Source organism: Uloborus diversus, chromosome 2 (assembly GCF_026930045.1).
Source record: "Uloborus diversus isolate 005 chromosome 2, Udiv.v.3.1, whole genome shotgun sequence".
In the NCBI taxonomy this organism is placed as follows: Eukaryota; Metazoa; Arthropoda; class Arachnida; order Araneae; family Uloboridae; genus Uloborus; species Uloborus diversus.
In genome coordinates this window covers 118,262,369-118,279,683 of record NC_072732.1, presented here as the reverse complement: position 1 = coordinate 118,279,683, position 17,315 = coordinate 118,262,369, and the positions used below count along the sequence as shown (strand labels likewise).

General features: G+C 36.8%; 1 protein-coding gene across 1 annotated transcript in view; it reads left to right on the top strand.

Moving 5' to 3' along the window:
• Positions 1-9,711: 9,711 nt before the first annotated feature.
• The window catches only part of LOC129216006 (signal transducing adapter molecule 1-like), a 49,501-nt gene continuing 41,897 nt past the window's right edge, over positions 9,712-17,315 (top strand). The window contains exon 1 of the mRNA XM_054850143.1: positions 9,712-9,826. Within this exon, the coding sequence (XP_054706118.1) occupies positions 9,784-9,826 (43 nt within the window). The 5' untranslated portion in view covers positions 9,712-9,783. The remainder of the gene's footprint in view (positions 9,827-17,315) is intronic.

The following is a 17,315-nucleotide window of genomic DNA, read 5'->3' as shown; positions in this document are numbered from 1 at the left end:
AGGTAAAGCGACTCCTGTCGGCGGAAACTCTACTTACTCATTTTGACGAAAAGAAGCCCATCATTTTAACTTGTGACGCATCTCAGTTTGGAATCGGAGCAGTGTTAAGTCATCAACTAGAAGATGGTACAGAAGCTCCAATAGCATATTATTCACGAACGATGAATAAAACAGAACGTCGATATGCACAAATCGACAAAGAAGCATTGGCTATTATTCAAGGTGTAAAGAAGTTCCATAACTTCTTATTTGGACAGAAATTTGAAATTCGCAGCGATCACAAACCGTTGTTAGGACTTTTAGCTCCGAACAAACCTATACCTTCAATGCTCTCACCAAGAATGCAGAGATGGTCGATCATGTTAAGTTCATATGATTACAATTTAGTCTATAAACCAGGAAAGGAAATAACCAACGCTGACGGTCTAAGTCGCCTTCCACAGCCAATGTCGCCCAATGAAGAAAATTCTCCAATGGAAATTTTGTTGTTGGAAGCTTTGAAGAAGCCGCTTTTGAAATGTGCTGATTTAGCTCGTCTTACGGCCCTAGATCCCATATTATCTCGAGTTCTCAACTGGACATGCAGGGGATGGCCCGAACATAATCCCGATAAGGTATTTGAACCGTTTTACACAAGAAAGTTAGAACTGTCTGTACACAAAGGTTGCTTGCTTTGGGGAGCAAGGGTAATTATTCCAAAAAAAGCTCAAGCTGACCTGTTGGGAATATTACATAATACTCATCAGGGTATTGTTAAAACTAAAGCTCTTGCTAGAAGCTATGTCTGGTGGCCTGGCATCGACAAAGATGTAGAAAGGGTGGTCAACTCATGTGAAACGTGTCAACAGACAAGAAATGTACCTCCAAAAACGGTAATTCCGTGGGAAAACACGAAGACTCCATGGGCTCGAATCCACATCGACCATGCGGGTCCATTTCAAAATTCGTTATTTCTTATTGTTGACTCATTTTCTAAGTGGTTGGAAGTAGTGCGGGTTCCTTCCACCGAGTCCGCTGCAACGATAAATGCATTAAGAAAATTATTTGCTACTCATGGTATACCCAATATACTAGTCACGGATAATGGTCCATCCTTCACTTCTGAAGCATTTCAAGATTTTTTGGTTAGGAACGGTATTAAATTTGTTCCTACAGCACCACATCATCCATCTTCAAATGGACAGGCGGAACGCATGGTGCAAACGACTAAGAATGCCTTAAAGAGAATTATTACAGGAAATTGGGAATACAGACTTGCAGCATTCTTACTTTCTCAACACGCGACACCAAATTCTACTACAGGCGTGTCTCCTGCAGAGCTGCTGATGAATCGAAGATTAAAAACATGTCTTGACAAATTGCATCCTGACTTATCAGAAGCGATTAACACTAAACAAGAACGGGACAACTTAAATAATCGCACAAGGGTAAAAATGTTCGCCCCCTTAGAAGCTGTTTATGCACTAGGATTCCCTCCTCATCGGAAGTGGGTTCCCGCTACAATTACAGAAGTTCTTGGTATGACTACATACCTAGTACAAACGGATGAGGGCATGGTCTGGCGAAGACACGTTGATCAACTAAGGAGCCGGGTTGTTCCGACTTCTCAGTCGGATATTTCTGATAATTCCGATGAAATCTACTCGGATATTCCACAGAGATCACCAGTGCGAGCTCAATCTTCAGGTTCTTCTCAGGACTCTCCTACAATGTCTGATGATTTGCCTTTGGTAGATGACGTCGACAACGACCCAGTGCAGTCTTCGACTAATGATGATCCTGGCGCAGTGACTGCAAGCGGCCCCGGTCCTGGGCCACAGTCTCAGAGGCCTGTTCCCAGACAGCACAGATCTTCCAATATTCGTTGTTATATCGTTGAACTGGTGCAAAACTCGTGACATATCACAAACGGATATCGACGCGATGTAGATTTCCTCACGTAGTTGGGCTTTTCCAAATATGGTTGACAAAAGTACGAAATTGGCACAGGTTTCAAAATAAATCCAAAATATGTTTGAAAGTTTACATTTATAGTATATAGCGTATCTCTAATTTTTGTAATCATTTTGACGAGTTTTTACGTGTCTGAAAACTGTTTAATCTGCGCATGCGCAACAATTTCAGTTTAGAAAAATGGCTATTTACTGACTGTAGTATGTTTCCACGTTGTCAGTTGTCGGCTTGTGTATTGTTGCGATCGTGAGTGTGTAAATGAATTAGCGATTTCTTGTATTAACGTGAAGTAAGTAATTGCCTGCTTTTAAAGTTTTTTTTAATTATGTTTTCTAAATTCAAGAAATAATGTTCTGATCGTCAAGAACGACGTAGAGATAGCTTTGAATTAAAAATTCTCATATTATTATTATTATTATTATTATTTTGTTTGTTTGTTCAGATTATTGCTGGAATAAAATTTGTGAATTGTGCATACAAAAGAAATGATTTATTGTCTACTTAAATATGAACACAAAATAGGTTATCAATGATTCATAGATTACTGCCATGTTTCTTATGGAAGTCTTAAATCTTTAAAATTACTTTTTTTAAACGCTAAAAATAGTTAACATCAGACATTTTTTCTTAAATTATTTAAATAAAATATACATATTTATTTATGTTTGAAATTAATTTAAAAATTATTTCATTTTTCTTGTCTTTCTTAATTATTTTATTGAGTTATATTCCAAATTTGAATTTTATTTATACGATTTTTTTTAAAATCTTAAGTATATTACTGTTTTAAAAAGTTTGAGGGTGAAAAAGTTTTTAAGACTTTCAAAAAGTGTGCAAACAGTCTATAAATTATTGGTAATTAATTTACCAAGATGCAATTTATGTAGATATTTCGTGACACAAACACATGAGAAAATCGTTGATAAATCCTCTGAAACAGGTTGTTAGTTCATCTAATATTAGTAGATAATTCCATTTAACCTCTAAAATCCGTTGAAAACTCCTCCAGAGTACAATATAACCAAAATAGAAATATCGTTGATATTTTGTAAGCATCCAAAAAACGTTGATAATTGCTCCCAAAAATGTTGAAAGTCATATCATATCTACAGCGATTTCACGTAAAATCGCTGTGCTGGGCGGACATTTTGCTGTTTTATCAACCAGTTCTCTACGAATTTAGGAGGATTTCGGTACATGTGATCACGTTGATGTTACATTACTTCTACGATTTTGGGACGATTTGTGCTGTTTGGGTTAGGAACAGGCGTCCACCAGAATGTTTTAAAGACTATAAAACTTAGGGGGGAGGAATGTTATGTATTTATGTTTGTAATCGTAACCGTATTTGTATGTGTAACTGTAACCGTAACTTGTTCACTGTAGTTAGTCAGTCCTTAAAAAAGTTCGAACGGCTTCGGCCGCGTGTGTGTGTACGTGTTAATAAATGTATCGTAATATACTTGCAAGCCTTGATCATTCGTCTGCTGCTAATGAATAGTGCTACACGCAATACACTCCGTACACTAAACTAATAATAAGAGTAGACCGAGCTTTCTCATTCTTGCTGATGAAGAAAATTGGTTCATAGACGTATCATGTGACTAGTGGAAGGGCTTGGCGAAGACTTTGGCAGCATGGTTGCTAGATGGCAGCATTATCTATAGTTTGGCACTCGACATGTATTTTGAGACAATGTGTTTTCATTAAAAAAAACTTCCAGATGCAGAGATTGAACTGTTTTTCTTTTAGTTATGCATTATTTTGACATTAGTAATAGTTTTTGATCAGTTTTAGGTAACTTTTATTTCATTTGGAGCTGTCAGCGTTGGCGTGAACGAAATGGCGTAAACGTTTTGCGTTAACGCAAAAATGTACTAATCGGTATCTTAAATTGAAACTGTAGGTAAAAATCTTACCGTTTGCTGATTCTTCTTGGTCGCTTGCATCTTTTATTGCTTAGAGAGTTATTGAAATTGACAAAAGAAAATGCACAATACTATCTAAACGAAAAACTCACTATATTAACAAAATATTTACAACTTAGAATAACAAATTGACAAATCGGACTCCATAAAAGATCATTCTTCCGTGTTCCATCAATTCTATTTATTTTATTTCGCTGATTCGCAATTCTATTTATTTTATTTATTGATCGTCTGCTACGATTAACGCCCGCTGTTGCTAGGATATCCACCAGTCCCATGGTTTGGTTTGTGAGCAGCAAAAGGGTTACCATAGCTCGGTCTACTCTTATTATTAGTCTATGTGCCCAATGGACCCGATTCACCCGACGTCGCTGCGGGTATGAAACGTAACTGAAGTGCATTGTGGGAGCTGTAGCAGACGAAAATCCGGTACTACATCGTCAAATAGCACTTGCTTTTATGCGGCTCATAAAATCTTTCTGTTTAAAGAAGAGAGCTTTTGGAAGTTTTTAATTAAGAAACGTTGGAAAAGAATGATGAACGAATTCATTTCGTACGAAATACTCGGTTTATAATAGTATTTTTATGGATTTACGCCTCTTTGGTTCCTTATCAGAAACAAGGTGAAAACTCAAATTCTCTTTTTACTTTTCCCTTTTCTCAGCATTTTTCATGTAGTCCTAAGTCTGTATAAGCCTAAGCATGTTCATGATGCGTATGAAGTCCAGTAATACTAAAAAAAACCGAGTTCTTTTAGCACTATTAACACTGCGTAGTTGTTTATTCAGTAAATTACCACCCATTGGCCAGGGCTAAAGCAGAAATACATGAAATATTGGTCATAATACCCGCAGACCGACAGTTGAAGGGACCGTTGCCAAACCGTGAATAAGGTCCATTGACGGCGCCCAATCTTCCCATTACGGCATTCAAATTAGTGGTACGGTGTCCATCCCCACAAAAACGATAGCACACCCCTTCAAATGCAGCGGAACCCCCCCCTCCTTCATAAGAAAAGAGACCCCACAAATCATCAGGTGTCAGCAGGGGTTTATGGACAACCCCCCCCCCCCGAAACGTTAGTCTCAAAAAAAAAGAGAGAGAAAGAAGAAAAAGAAAAAAAATCAAAACGACTTTTTTCTGAGAAACTACGGTCAAAAATTCACTTCGCGCCCCCCCCCCCCCTCCCAATGCCGTTGAAAATCTGCTTCATATGTGACCCTCAAGCATAAATAGGCCTCCCTGTACTGCGACAATTTTTTGATAATTGAGTGAAATTTGACACTTTGCTTTAGAAATGAGATTGATTTGTTGCATCCACGTATATGTAGCCTTTCTTTGACATAGATTCTGCAAATTGTTAAATTTGTTTAATTTTATGAGCAGCACAGTGAGAATATTGTATACAGTCGAATCTGTATATTTCGAATTTCACAGGAAAGTAAAAAAAATCGAGATAAAGAGGTTTGGAGATACGGGGGCTTTAAGAAACTTTATAGAAATTTGGAATATGATGGTGAAATTTTGAAATCGATACTAAAGACAATATGGGCTCTTGATTAAAATTCCTCTGTATTAGTTTTGTTATGTATTTATTCTTTTATTACATTATTAAGTGCTTTATTGCGATTTTAAGGAATCATTTTGACAGTAAAAGAAACTTGAAGCATATCTTTTTCAAGAAAAAGTCTTTTATTGGTTTTTGGTCCCTGATTTTTTTTTTTTTTTTTTTGATTCATTATTTATCCTCTTGAGGTTAGCGATTGCTGCAAATCCAACTTGACCAATATTCTAGGGTTTTCCTTTTTTCATCACTTGAAAAAAACTTATACTTTCTTTTCACTCCTATCATTTCGGTTTTCTAAGGAATCACAATTTTAAGAAAGAGAGCAACCAAAGAACAGTAGTAATCCAGATAACAGAGCGAAATGACTTTTAACTTGAATGACCTTTAACAATGAACTTGAAATGTTCATCTTACATGTCAAACCTGTGAATATCACCCCTTTACTCTTCTTCCAAGAAAGTGCGCGAAAAGACTGTCCTTTGGTTAATCTTCCTGGAAAGCCTATTCGTGGAACGCATTTCTCCCTTTTTTTTTCCACTGCCTCCTCAGCTCTTGAAGACAATTCCTCTGTTTCTGAGTTGAAGAAAATGTTTTTGTTTGCTGCTTTAAAGATCATTGGGCTTCGAATCCGAAAATGATAGCATAACCGGAATTCGAGACGATTGAGGTTTTTGTTGGTCTGGTGTCGTGTGTGTCATAGATCATATAGTCAAAACGACCTTTGCTAACCAGAGTATCCATTGCAATCATTGATTTTTCAGCCAGTATTTACTACGTATTCTTTTGGAAACGTACAGTCTGTTCAAAATAGTACATTCTAAGTGAAAGTTGTTGCATGATGAAGCGAGCAAAACCGATAACAAGCTTTTTTAAACCCAAACAAAAATATTAAAATGACAAAAAGGATTACTCTAAAAAGAAAGTTAACGTCGTCTGAAGAAAACGAAGTACAGTCTGCAAAGCAGCATTAGTCCCATCGGACACTTCTGACGGTAATTTTATTTTAATTCAAAAGAAAAACTGCATAGCATTACATGAATAAAATTTTTAAAAACGAAATGAATCTAGATTATTTCTGTTAGCTTGGTTCGCATTAAAAAGTAAAAAATAAAAAAGACTTCTGTTTATAATACTCGAAAATTGCTGTTGCTCTCTCAAATAGATATTTATGTAAATTCTAAAGCAGCTAATAAAATTAAAAATAAAGACTTGAAAGGAGAACAGATGGTATGCATTTGAGCGAATAACTTTCTACCGCCTATATTTCTTCCCTAACTTTTTTTATTCAAATTTTATTAACTGCTTTAGAATTAGCATAAATGTAAATACATAAAAAGCAATATATAAATATAACGATATGAAAAGCAATTTCATTTTTTGCTGCTTATAATTCAAGAAGTCTTTTTTTATTTTATTTCATACTTTTAGTGCAAACCAAGTTGGATAAAAATAGTCTTTATAGTCTGACCACCAATGAGATTGAAAGTCAAACATCCAGTTTACAGGCGGAAATGGAAGTATCTATTAGCTTTCAGGGACGCCAGCTCTTGTAGATGTGTGTTAGCCTCTAACTTAAGCAGTTATACTGAAATGAACGGCACACGCTCATCAGATATGTGATTTCCCCTTGATTTGGATAGACTGGTTTTGACAAGACGTTACCAGGAAATTTCACTTTAAATTAAATGGAGGGAAAAGAAAAAAAAGTTGAATTTTCCATAACATTAAAAAAAAAAGAAATCTTTGCTTTTGTTTTGTTTGACACAAGTATCGGAATTGGGGCACCCCATTCCGAAGTATGTAAGATTCACCTCCCTCTTATTTTTTTAATACTAAAAAAAATTACATATCTATATCTATATATATATATATATATATATATATATATATATATATATATATATATATATATATATATATATATATATATATATAAAAGAAGTACCCCCCCCCCCCCCGAAAGCTGGATCTAGCTACGCCTCTGGGTGTCAGGTGTCATCACGACAGTTTAGCAGGATCAAAACTCCTACTAAGTTGTCGTTCATGAAAATTTCAATGGTACGATCTGCGCTATAAACCCACCCCTCTCTCGTGGCCGCACCTGACATGCATAACTATCTGAAAAGGCATAAACAATTGTTTGTATAGTATGGCTCTGATAAAAAGATGTATGACTTTGAGAGAATTCATTTCAGGGAGGACAGAAGAAGATAGGGATACTGGGGGGGGGGGAGTTCTGACGCAGACTGCGGCATTGATATATTTTAGGAGAGGGAATAATTTTAGAAGCTTTTTTTTTTGTCTGATTTATGGGGATGCTGTGTACCATTCGAAGGGAGCTTCCTGATCCTTGGGGGCTGGGCATTTTTGACTAGGGTGTGCAATGGGGAGATGGTGCTGTCTGTGTCACTGAATTGGTTAGGCGGAATTAATAGTTTTTCAGGGTTCGTGATATCATTTTGAGGCGGTTGTGATTGGAGGATAAACGAAGCATTCGAAGGGTTGCTACTCTGCCTATCTTCCCAAGAACGAGATCCTCGAAAGTGAGATCAAAAATCCTCTAAAATACCCCCCTCCCAATTAAAAATATCAATGGTGCAGTCTACGCCATTAACCCTCTTCCCCTCGCAAGCTTTTCCCTAACATATATTTGCCTGAAAAAGCTTAATTAAGCACTCATACAGTTTGGCTCTGATAAAAAGATATTTGGCCTTGAGATAGTTAATTTTAGTTTGGAAAGAAAGAAAATAGTAGTGCTAATGAGTGAGTGACGGCGCAGATTGCGCCATTGACATTTAAAGGGTGGGGGGGGGGATAACTTTAGAGGGGTTTTGCTCTTATTTGGGGAGGTCTTAGAGATTTTCCCGTAGCATTACCCTTGGAGGATGGGCGCGCATTTAGCAGGGGTACCTGCGATGGGCACAGTATGCGTCATTTTGAAATTTAGGGAAGTATTAATTTCAGAGACTTTCATCTCGCTTTTAGGGAAGAGGGCTCATTTTATTGATGTATGTTCCGCAGTAATTGACGGGTTGCACCGGCACCTCTGTCCCCTGTGCAGGCCCGCGGTTTCGACGTTTCCCAGGGAGTGAGTAAAGAGTAGTTCTCAAAGAAAATTGCATAGAAAAAAAAACATGGCTACTAAGTAAATGCATTAATTTTCCAATGCCAAGGGGAAACCCCCACCTGACCAGGGGTGGACTGGCCCGCCCTCCCGCCTATGCGCCATTGTGCCCTCAAGTTTGATACTTTTTTCTTTAATTGTTGAACTTTCCCTAGCTTTTGATTTCTCCTTTCTTTTTTTTTCTTTTCTTTTTTTTTTGCACTTTTTTTTTTCCAAGGTTGGTGCCCTCTCAAGGGACCCAGTCCGTCCTGGCTCTTGACTCACCTCTCCCCTAATTGACGGAAATGCATATAGTCCGATTAAAATAAGGGAGGGATCTAGGCCAACTTTTTTTTGGGCCTCCGGTATATCAAATCTTACGCATTGTTTACCGGTAAGCCAGGGCGGTCCAGGAAATTTGGTCGCCGTCGATTGGAGTGCCGAGCATTTTGGGTGCCGGGAACTTTGGGCTCCGAGCATTTTAAGCGCCGGAAACATTTTGCACAATGTACTCGGCGCCCAGAACATTGGACGCCGAGCACACTGTGCCCAATGTTCCCGGGGTCCAAAATGCTCAGCGTCCAAACTTCCCGGCGCCCAAAGTGCTCGGCGCCCAAAATGCCGGCGCCAAATCTTCCCATTTCATTCGTGATACCCCTCCCCTCCTCCAAGAAAGTAAATTTTGGCTGTGCAAGTAATATATAGTGGCTGCCGCTTATATGAATCACGTTTTTCCTAAACAGTTTTGATTCCATAAAGCGGCTAATTTGATGAAGCTGGATTTTGTTCTGTTTTCGATGATTCATTAAAGGGGCTAATTCAATTTTACCTCTGATTCAATTAACCAGCATCCACTGTAGTAGTAAGTGGGCCTAAATGGTGTTTTCTACAAAACTGGTGGGTGCACAACTAAAAAGGTTGAGAGCCACTGTACTTAGAGTCCCTATATGAAAACGTTTTCATATAGGGACTCTAGCTGTGCAAGTAGAGTCCCTATATGATTCGAAGCTTATGCCTGTGAAGAGGCCCCGCTTTCCCTCCAGACTTTTTTACAAGTCAGTGACATACCTTTCAGGTGGCACTCCACGCTTTATAGCAACCAGTATCGATTATTGTCATCATCAAATTTGTAGTCATCGTAGTTGTCATGCGCAGTGTATGCAATTGGTGATTTAATTGTCTGGTGGTGAAGTTTTGTAAAAACATTAAAAATTTGATTAAGAAATTTAAAAATGCAAAAGTTTTTCAGTTATTCCCCGTTTGATCATGATGTGGGTATGTGAGTCTTTGTTTTTTTCTCGTTATCGTGTGTCTAGCATTTTGATTTGTAACAAGAAGTTTTGTTTTGATGTGTTTACTCACGTATAGCTTGTTTATATTGTGAACTCAAATAAGATAGGAGGAGTAATTTAACGTTGAATTTAACCCTGTACATTGCTGAAGAAGTTACATTGCTAATAGTGTGTTTTAAATATTTTAGAACAGACTACGAAATTTTTCCTTTGTTAAACATACTGTTTTATTATTTTTTAAATTATTGTACTACGATTTTCAAGGGACCTAATGAAAAAAAAAAAGTGCTCAAAAATTCTTAAAAGTTCAAGGAATTCTGTTGCAACCAAATTAAAGAAGTTGGAAGTAAGTTTTAAAGATGCATTAAAGGAAATAAGACAGGAGAGTAGTATTGACCTTTTTATTTCAGACTAAATTTACATCTACTTCTGTAATTCATTCAGCATGAACCATCTATTTTGCTTTTTAGATTGCAACCAAAAAAAGTTCTTTCTTCACGGTTGAAAGTGCAGCCTTAACACAATCACTTAAATTGCTTCACAAATCAAACCAATTTTATTACCAACTGTAGGGCATCATGTCAAAATTGCCGCAAAAATAAATAAATGATGAAAAATAAAATAAATAAACTTTCAAAAAATAACTTGTGTAACATCGTATCTACTTAGTTAATTTGTAGAAATTTGTTCTTTAAATGACTCAAGAGCCTCCACTGCCAAGAAAACTTTTTAGTTTTCAATAACATTCTTTTAAAGAAAAATTTTTGTCTGATGTTCTTCTATCCATCATAGTTTAGCATTTTCTGCACTAAAAAATGTTACTGCAATAAAAAAAAAAAAAAAAAAATCAGCGACCTGAACTTTGCAATCCCTAAAATTTGCCCATTGCTGGACCCTAAGCTTTGTGCATTTGAGAGTACACTGCAAGGGCGTATCTATAGTATATTCAAGCGGGTGACAGTTGAAAAGCATAAAAGCCACCCCCTCCCTGACCCGTTACGTACTGTGACCCTCTCTGACTCCCGGAGGGGGGGATAAGGAGTCAGTTGCTCCCCAAACCCCCACCCATCCACTAGGGCTTTGAAAACTAATGTTTTTACAAAAAGTGAACATGGTTTTTGCTATGCAAAATATGATGCTTCCAATATATATTTATAATTTTTTTTACAACGTGAACATTGTTTTAGGCTTGGGGCTCATAGGAGTTAGTTTTAAACTCTGAAACAAGCCCCTAGGAAACAAAGATCAGTTTTTATTTTATTTTTTAAATATTGAGGGGGGTGGGGTGGGAATACCCCTCATGAGTCTCCCAACAACTTGCTCCAAATGTTCATGCTTTTGAGCTTTGCATCAGTTTAGCCCTTCAGAAGAGCATTAATGGCTAATAAAATGCTTGCTTTCAATCCAAATAAAAATAATGGTTATAAAACTGTCGAAAACTGAAAAAAAGGGGGGGGGGAGGCGACATTTCCAAAAACTGGGACATTTAGGGGGGAACACTGCAGTTGTGTTTGGATTCAGGAGGTGATTTTACGTAAGAATCGGCAAGAATTATGTCAGAAGCTTTTTTTTTTTTTTTTTTTTTTACGGAGTAAAGTTTGAAAAAAGGAGAGGGGGCAAGCTTGGGAAAAAATTAAGAAGTGTTTAAAGTGGTCCATCCTCGACGTCGGTTATACTACTGTCTAAAACTAATTTAAAAGCAAATTTATAGAATTTACTTTATTAAAATAGTAGCAATTGCTAATAATTTTTTCACTTTCATAAATACAAATACAAAAGTGACAACCAGCAACATGCTCTGGGCCCAGCTAGACTGGTCCTAGTCAATTTAAAATCCCCAGTGAAGATCAATGGCCCTCTTAAAACTATCTACTCCGTTGCTCATTACCAGTGTTCACTCTAGGAAAAAAAGGGCAGGGTGCTGGCCTTTGAAAGGGGCACTTTTTAAAAAAGGGCACTTTATAAACGCGGTGCCCCCCCCCCCAAGACCAATGATGCACCACTCAAAATGTACTGAGCCCCCCCCCCCAAGACCAATGATGCACCACTCAAAATGTACTGAGCCCCCCCCCCCCAAAAAAAAAAAAAATTAAGAGGAGAAATAACACTTAAAACACCTTGAAAAAACTCAAACAGTCTAGTCTGCACCATGACCCCCCCCCCCCCCTTGATCGCCATCACCACTGACTTTAGTATTAAAAATGATTTCATCCAGAAAACGCACTTGTCTTCAGAATAGGGGAAGCTCCCCCCCCCCACACACACACAAATGCCAACTAAGCTAAGTACATTTTCCACACTCCATAGGAACATTTAGCTAATGTTGAAACTTGGCTTTGTGTGTTTTTCAACACTTTTCATGCCATAATTTTAACTACCTATAAGAGTAAAAAAATCTAGGCATTTCAAAACCCTTTGAATTTCAATTTAAGAAGAACAATATTTAATTACTGATCCCCTCTTCCTACCAAAGAAACTGCTTAGTGCCATTAAGTGCATTGTGCCATTAAGTATTTTAATAGACATTAAAATTGTGATGAGTGTAAATTCTCCTTTTTTAAATACATTACACTTCAAATAGAATAATTAACTTAAAATACTGTGTGCAGTGCTTCAAGAATGCAGTGGTAGCAAGTTGCAAAACTAATGAAAAAATTTTGAAAAAAAATAGAACCGACTTCAAAATTGCTCTAAAAATGAAAAATAATTTTATTCTTTAAACACTATCGATAATGCTTTTAAACATAATTTTTGAAGTTGGCGCAAAAACAAAACGTAAAATCCAGTGTAACCATGCTTCGTTCATTTTTTTTTTTTTTCAGAAAAACATCCAAAGTTACGAATGAAAGATTTATATCGTTATTCAAATATGCTGTCATCAATGCATAATGTATGTGATAGTGAAGAAACTGGGCCTGGTTTAAATTTATAGTTGTAGTTGAGTTATAGCTGTGAATGATTTTATCTATCGTTTTTGCGCCAACTTCAAAAATCATGTTTAAAAGCATTATCGATAGTGTTTAAAGAATAAAATTATTTTTCATTTTTTAGAGCAATTTTGAAGTCGGTTCTATTTTTATTTCATTCTTTTTAGTGTAAATGTTGGTATTTCAGAAATAGTAAGAAGTTATCATCACGAAACTTCACCTTATTTTATTCACCTTTTTCATAAAAATGCTCCATACTAAAAAAAAAAAACTATGAACACGCGTTAAACTTTAAGCGATTGGCGCTAAAAACCTATCTCTGTTCCCCTCTGGGATCCATGTGTAGTTAATTTAATTATAACCATTTAAATATTACGTTTTCCCTAACTAAATTCCATTTCACAGCATACAACTTGCTTGTTATGCAATCCTGTATTTTCTTACTTAAGTCCCGATCATCTGTTATTGGCATAGATGATAACGATAAAAATTCTACTGTGTGTGTGTGTGTAGTTGAGGCAAACCTAATGGTAGGTAGCATTGTGAAGGCTAAGCAGATCCTAATCACTGCATCACCTCGCTTCCAGGTTAGGTTTGCCCCCACTATGGGGCAATAGCACTGAAGAAGGGAAAATTTCGATAATTCACATAGGGTAACTATAAATCAGCAGGGTTACCAAAACAAAATTATTTATGAGACGACAATGAGTCGACAGCGCCAGATTCCCGATTATCGAAATATACCCTGGAAAAAACTTGATGCTTGCTTCAGAGAAGCCTTCATTCAAAATTATTATTACAGTTACTATTAATGTTACTGTCGTATGGCACCAAACTTTCATAACAATGGGTTTTAAATTTAATCATTTAATAGGAAATTTGCATGAAATTTGTTGTTTTTTGCCCATAACTTTTTTTCTATAGGACAGGACAAATATGGTCAAACAAAGTAATGGGACCTAAGTTGAGCCATCCCCTATCCATTAAAAAAAGAATCATCAAAATCGGTTTCCTAGGTGAGACGCTGTGAGTGGACAAACAAAAAAAAAACATACATACGGTATGAACTGATAACCGCCTCCTTTTTGAAGTCGGTTAAAAAGACTTTATTTGAGCTCTATTTCCTAGTCTTGGAGTTCAAATTTATTACACAAATGTGTTGGCAGAGATGTATGCGCTCCTAAATGCAATGCATAAGCAGCTTGGGCCAAGCTAAGATTTTTATCTCAGATAATTTTTGCGAAAATTTAATATTTCGGCATTTTAATTTTGTGATTTTTTTAAAAATCAATTGTATAATATTTATAAAAGAAAAAGAAACAGTGCAAGATTATTTTAGTTAGAAAAAAGCACAAGTATGTCAAAAATATACTTTTTATTATGTCAATAAGTGTTTTAAATAATCTGTTGTATGAATCACACACAACACACACACACACACACATATACAAAGATAATAAAAATACTTAGCAAAAAGGAAAGAATTGAATGAAAGCCCTGTCAATGCGATGTTTCCATTTCAAACGGTTTTTCTTTGGGGGGGGGGGCTGGGGGTTAAAAATCCAAGATATTAAAAAAATACCCTTGCATTTTAACCCAGTAAGCTTTGTACTATGTTCTTCTTAGGAAATAATCAGAAAGTTAACTTTCCAGAAACAGATGTGAAAAGATTGCTACACAATCACTAGCAATGCGCTAAAATTAGCTAAGCCTAATTTCCACGTGCAGAACAAAAACGGACACAAAGGGCTGAAATGTTAGGAAAATGCTCTATTCCCTCTCTCATTGTTGATTCTCAGAAGATCAAGATGGGAAGGAATGAAACAAAGATCTCTCCCTTCCCAGAGGACCCTACTCCTTCCCACAGCCTTTCAAAAATCCACCCTCAATAGAAGGGAAGAACATGCCTTTGTTTCCTACTGATAATCCTGTTTGAATTCTGAGAATCACATCCACTCTTTGCCTAAGTATTTGCTTCCCCTTTTGTTTATGGGGCCGTTTTTAGGGTGAAATTCTGGAAAAAAGGATAAGACATGGGGGATTTGCCAGGGTTGGCAAGTTTCTGCCAAGGTGGTTAAAACCGGCATGGCAAAACCCCCTTTCTGCCACATTTAGGGCAGAAACTGGCAAAAACTCAAAAAATTACATAAAAGGAATCTTTGATACCCAATAGGAATTTAGCACAGGAAAATAATGAAATGTTAGCCAAAGCAAAATTTAATTACAATATCATTAAAAATCAAAAATTATGTTTTTTGCCCTCTGCAGCTGTCTCTAAGAAAAGGTGAATGGAAAATATAAATGATTTCTTAATTTAATATGAATAGAGGAGAAATAACAGAATACTCTCGCAACAGAAGAACTAGATGGCAATGCCATCAAGGATACAGCAAAGATTCATGAAACTTTCATCAACACGTATAAACTAGCAAATAACAACCAGTAACTGCCTGTTTAAATCTGTATGTCACTTCTTTTTCTTAAGTGTCCTTAAGATTCTCGTCCTTTAGAGTAATACAAATGTTACAAGCATCTGCAGTTAAACAGTTCTCTTTCTGATCAAACTAAATCAAGGGCAATGAGTTTTATTTTTTATAATGATGAAATAGAATTACATGTTTTAGTTTACTTAAACAAATAACATTTTGTAATTACTTGAATTAATAAAGATGCTTTTTAGTTTTTGCCAGTTTTTACCGGTTATAACCAGTTTCTGCCACCGGCAGGGCAGAAACCAGTTTTTGCCGGCAGAAAGTCAACCCTGCCTTTGTTAGATTAATCCAAACATTATGAGCATCTGCAATTGAAAAGTTCCTTTCTCGAACTAAATCAAGGGCATTAGCATAGGATTTTATTTTTTTTTAATGATGAAAAGAAGTTTAATTTTTTAGTTTACTTAAACTAATATCATTTAGCAATCACTTAAGTAATTAAAGATGCTTTTAAGTTTTTGCTAGTTTATACCGGTTCTGCCACTGCCAACCAGTTTCTGCCACTGGCACGGCAAAAACTAGTTTCTGCCGGCAGAAAGCCAACCCTGGTTTTTGCAGACGATCGCTGGACAAATAAAATTGCCCCGATATCGCGGCAGATCGAAACAATGGTTGAGGCATCTTTTTAAAAACACAGGGTGCAATTTCTTATTTTTTAAAAGGGCAGGGCGCATTTCACGATCTAAAAGAAGGGCAGGGCGCATTCTGCTTATATGGAAAAGGGCAGGGCGCTGCGCCCTTCAGAAACGGCCTAGCGGGAACACTACTCATTACCACCTCTTCCGGTAAGCTGTTCCAAGGTTCCACTACCCTGCTAAAATAATAATTTCTCCTAATATCCATGTTAGCCTGTGATTTAAATAGCTTAAAACAATGACCCCTTGTCCTGTTTTCAATGCTAAACTTTAGCCCCGTAACATCTTTCGTTTTAATAAATTTAAACAGCTGAATCATGTACCCTCGGTCTTTTCTTTGTTCAAGACTGTACATTTTAAGCCTTCTAAGCCTGGAATCATAATCTAAGTGGGAAAGTCCACTAATTAGCCTTGTAGCCCGCTTTTGAACCCTTTCCATTACATTAATGTCTTTCTTAAGACATGGGCGTTGCGGCCGGGGGGGTCCAAAGGGTCCGGACCCCCCAATATTTGAGGACCGAACCCCCTCAATGTTTGAAAATAGGACCCCCTCGATAATTGTCAAGATGAATTTCATTATTTCGAGGAAATTATTTTCGCTTTGAAGACTTTAAACAGTTGCATAATACATTAATTTACCATATGTTTAATTCATATCAAATAAAACAAAATGAACATCGAAAAAAATTAACGAAAAAAACAAAATAGGTGATGTGTATATAGTGAACGGAAAGTCGGAAAGTGAACTCCAATGACAAACCATTGCTCTGCTCTATGCGCACACTAGTTTCAGTGGAGGATGCTAGATAGGGGACACCTTCTCCCTAGTGCAAACATAGTCGTGTCTTCCCAGCTTGAAAGTCATTCCATCGTATTTGTTGCTATTAAGGGGGAAAGAACGGTACAACTTTGAGATACCGAAACACCACTTAGCTGGTCAAAGGTTAAGTTTGGGGTAGAAAGGGAAAGGATGTGTCATGTGTTTTGACATTATTCAACACGTGGCTTCAAAGTACCTTACCGAAGCGCAGTTTCTTAAATGTGTTTGCGGCATCTCAAATTTGACCAAAAAAGCGTTACGCTAAAAAAAAAAAGGAGGAGTTTAAAAATTAACGTGCAATTTCAAAAGCAAATCGTAAGCCAGCATAACGATGGATACTGTGATGTCACTTCCGATAGTCCAACAAAAAAAGAAGCGCAAGATGACCAGAAAAAAAAAGGAGCTTCCCTATTGGGAAACGTTCCGACAAAAATAAAGATAATTTCATGTGATCTTTTGTTCTTCTTGAGAGTAGGTGACCTGAAAAGCGCTCCTACTTCGATAAAAATACTTTTTTTTACATATTCGATTACGGCTATGGAGAGGTGACTTGAAACGAGAAAATGTAGGAAACCTTCGACATCAAATGAATCTGAGC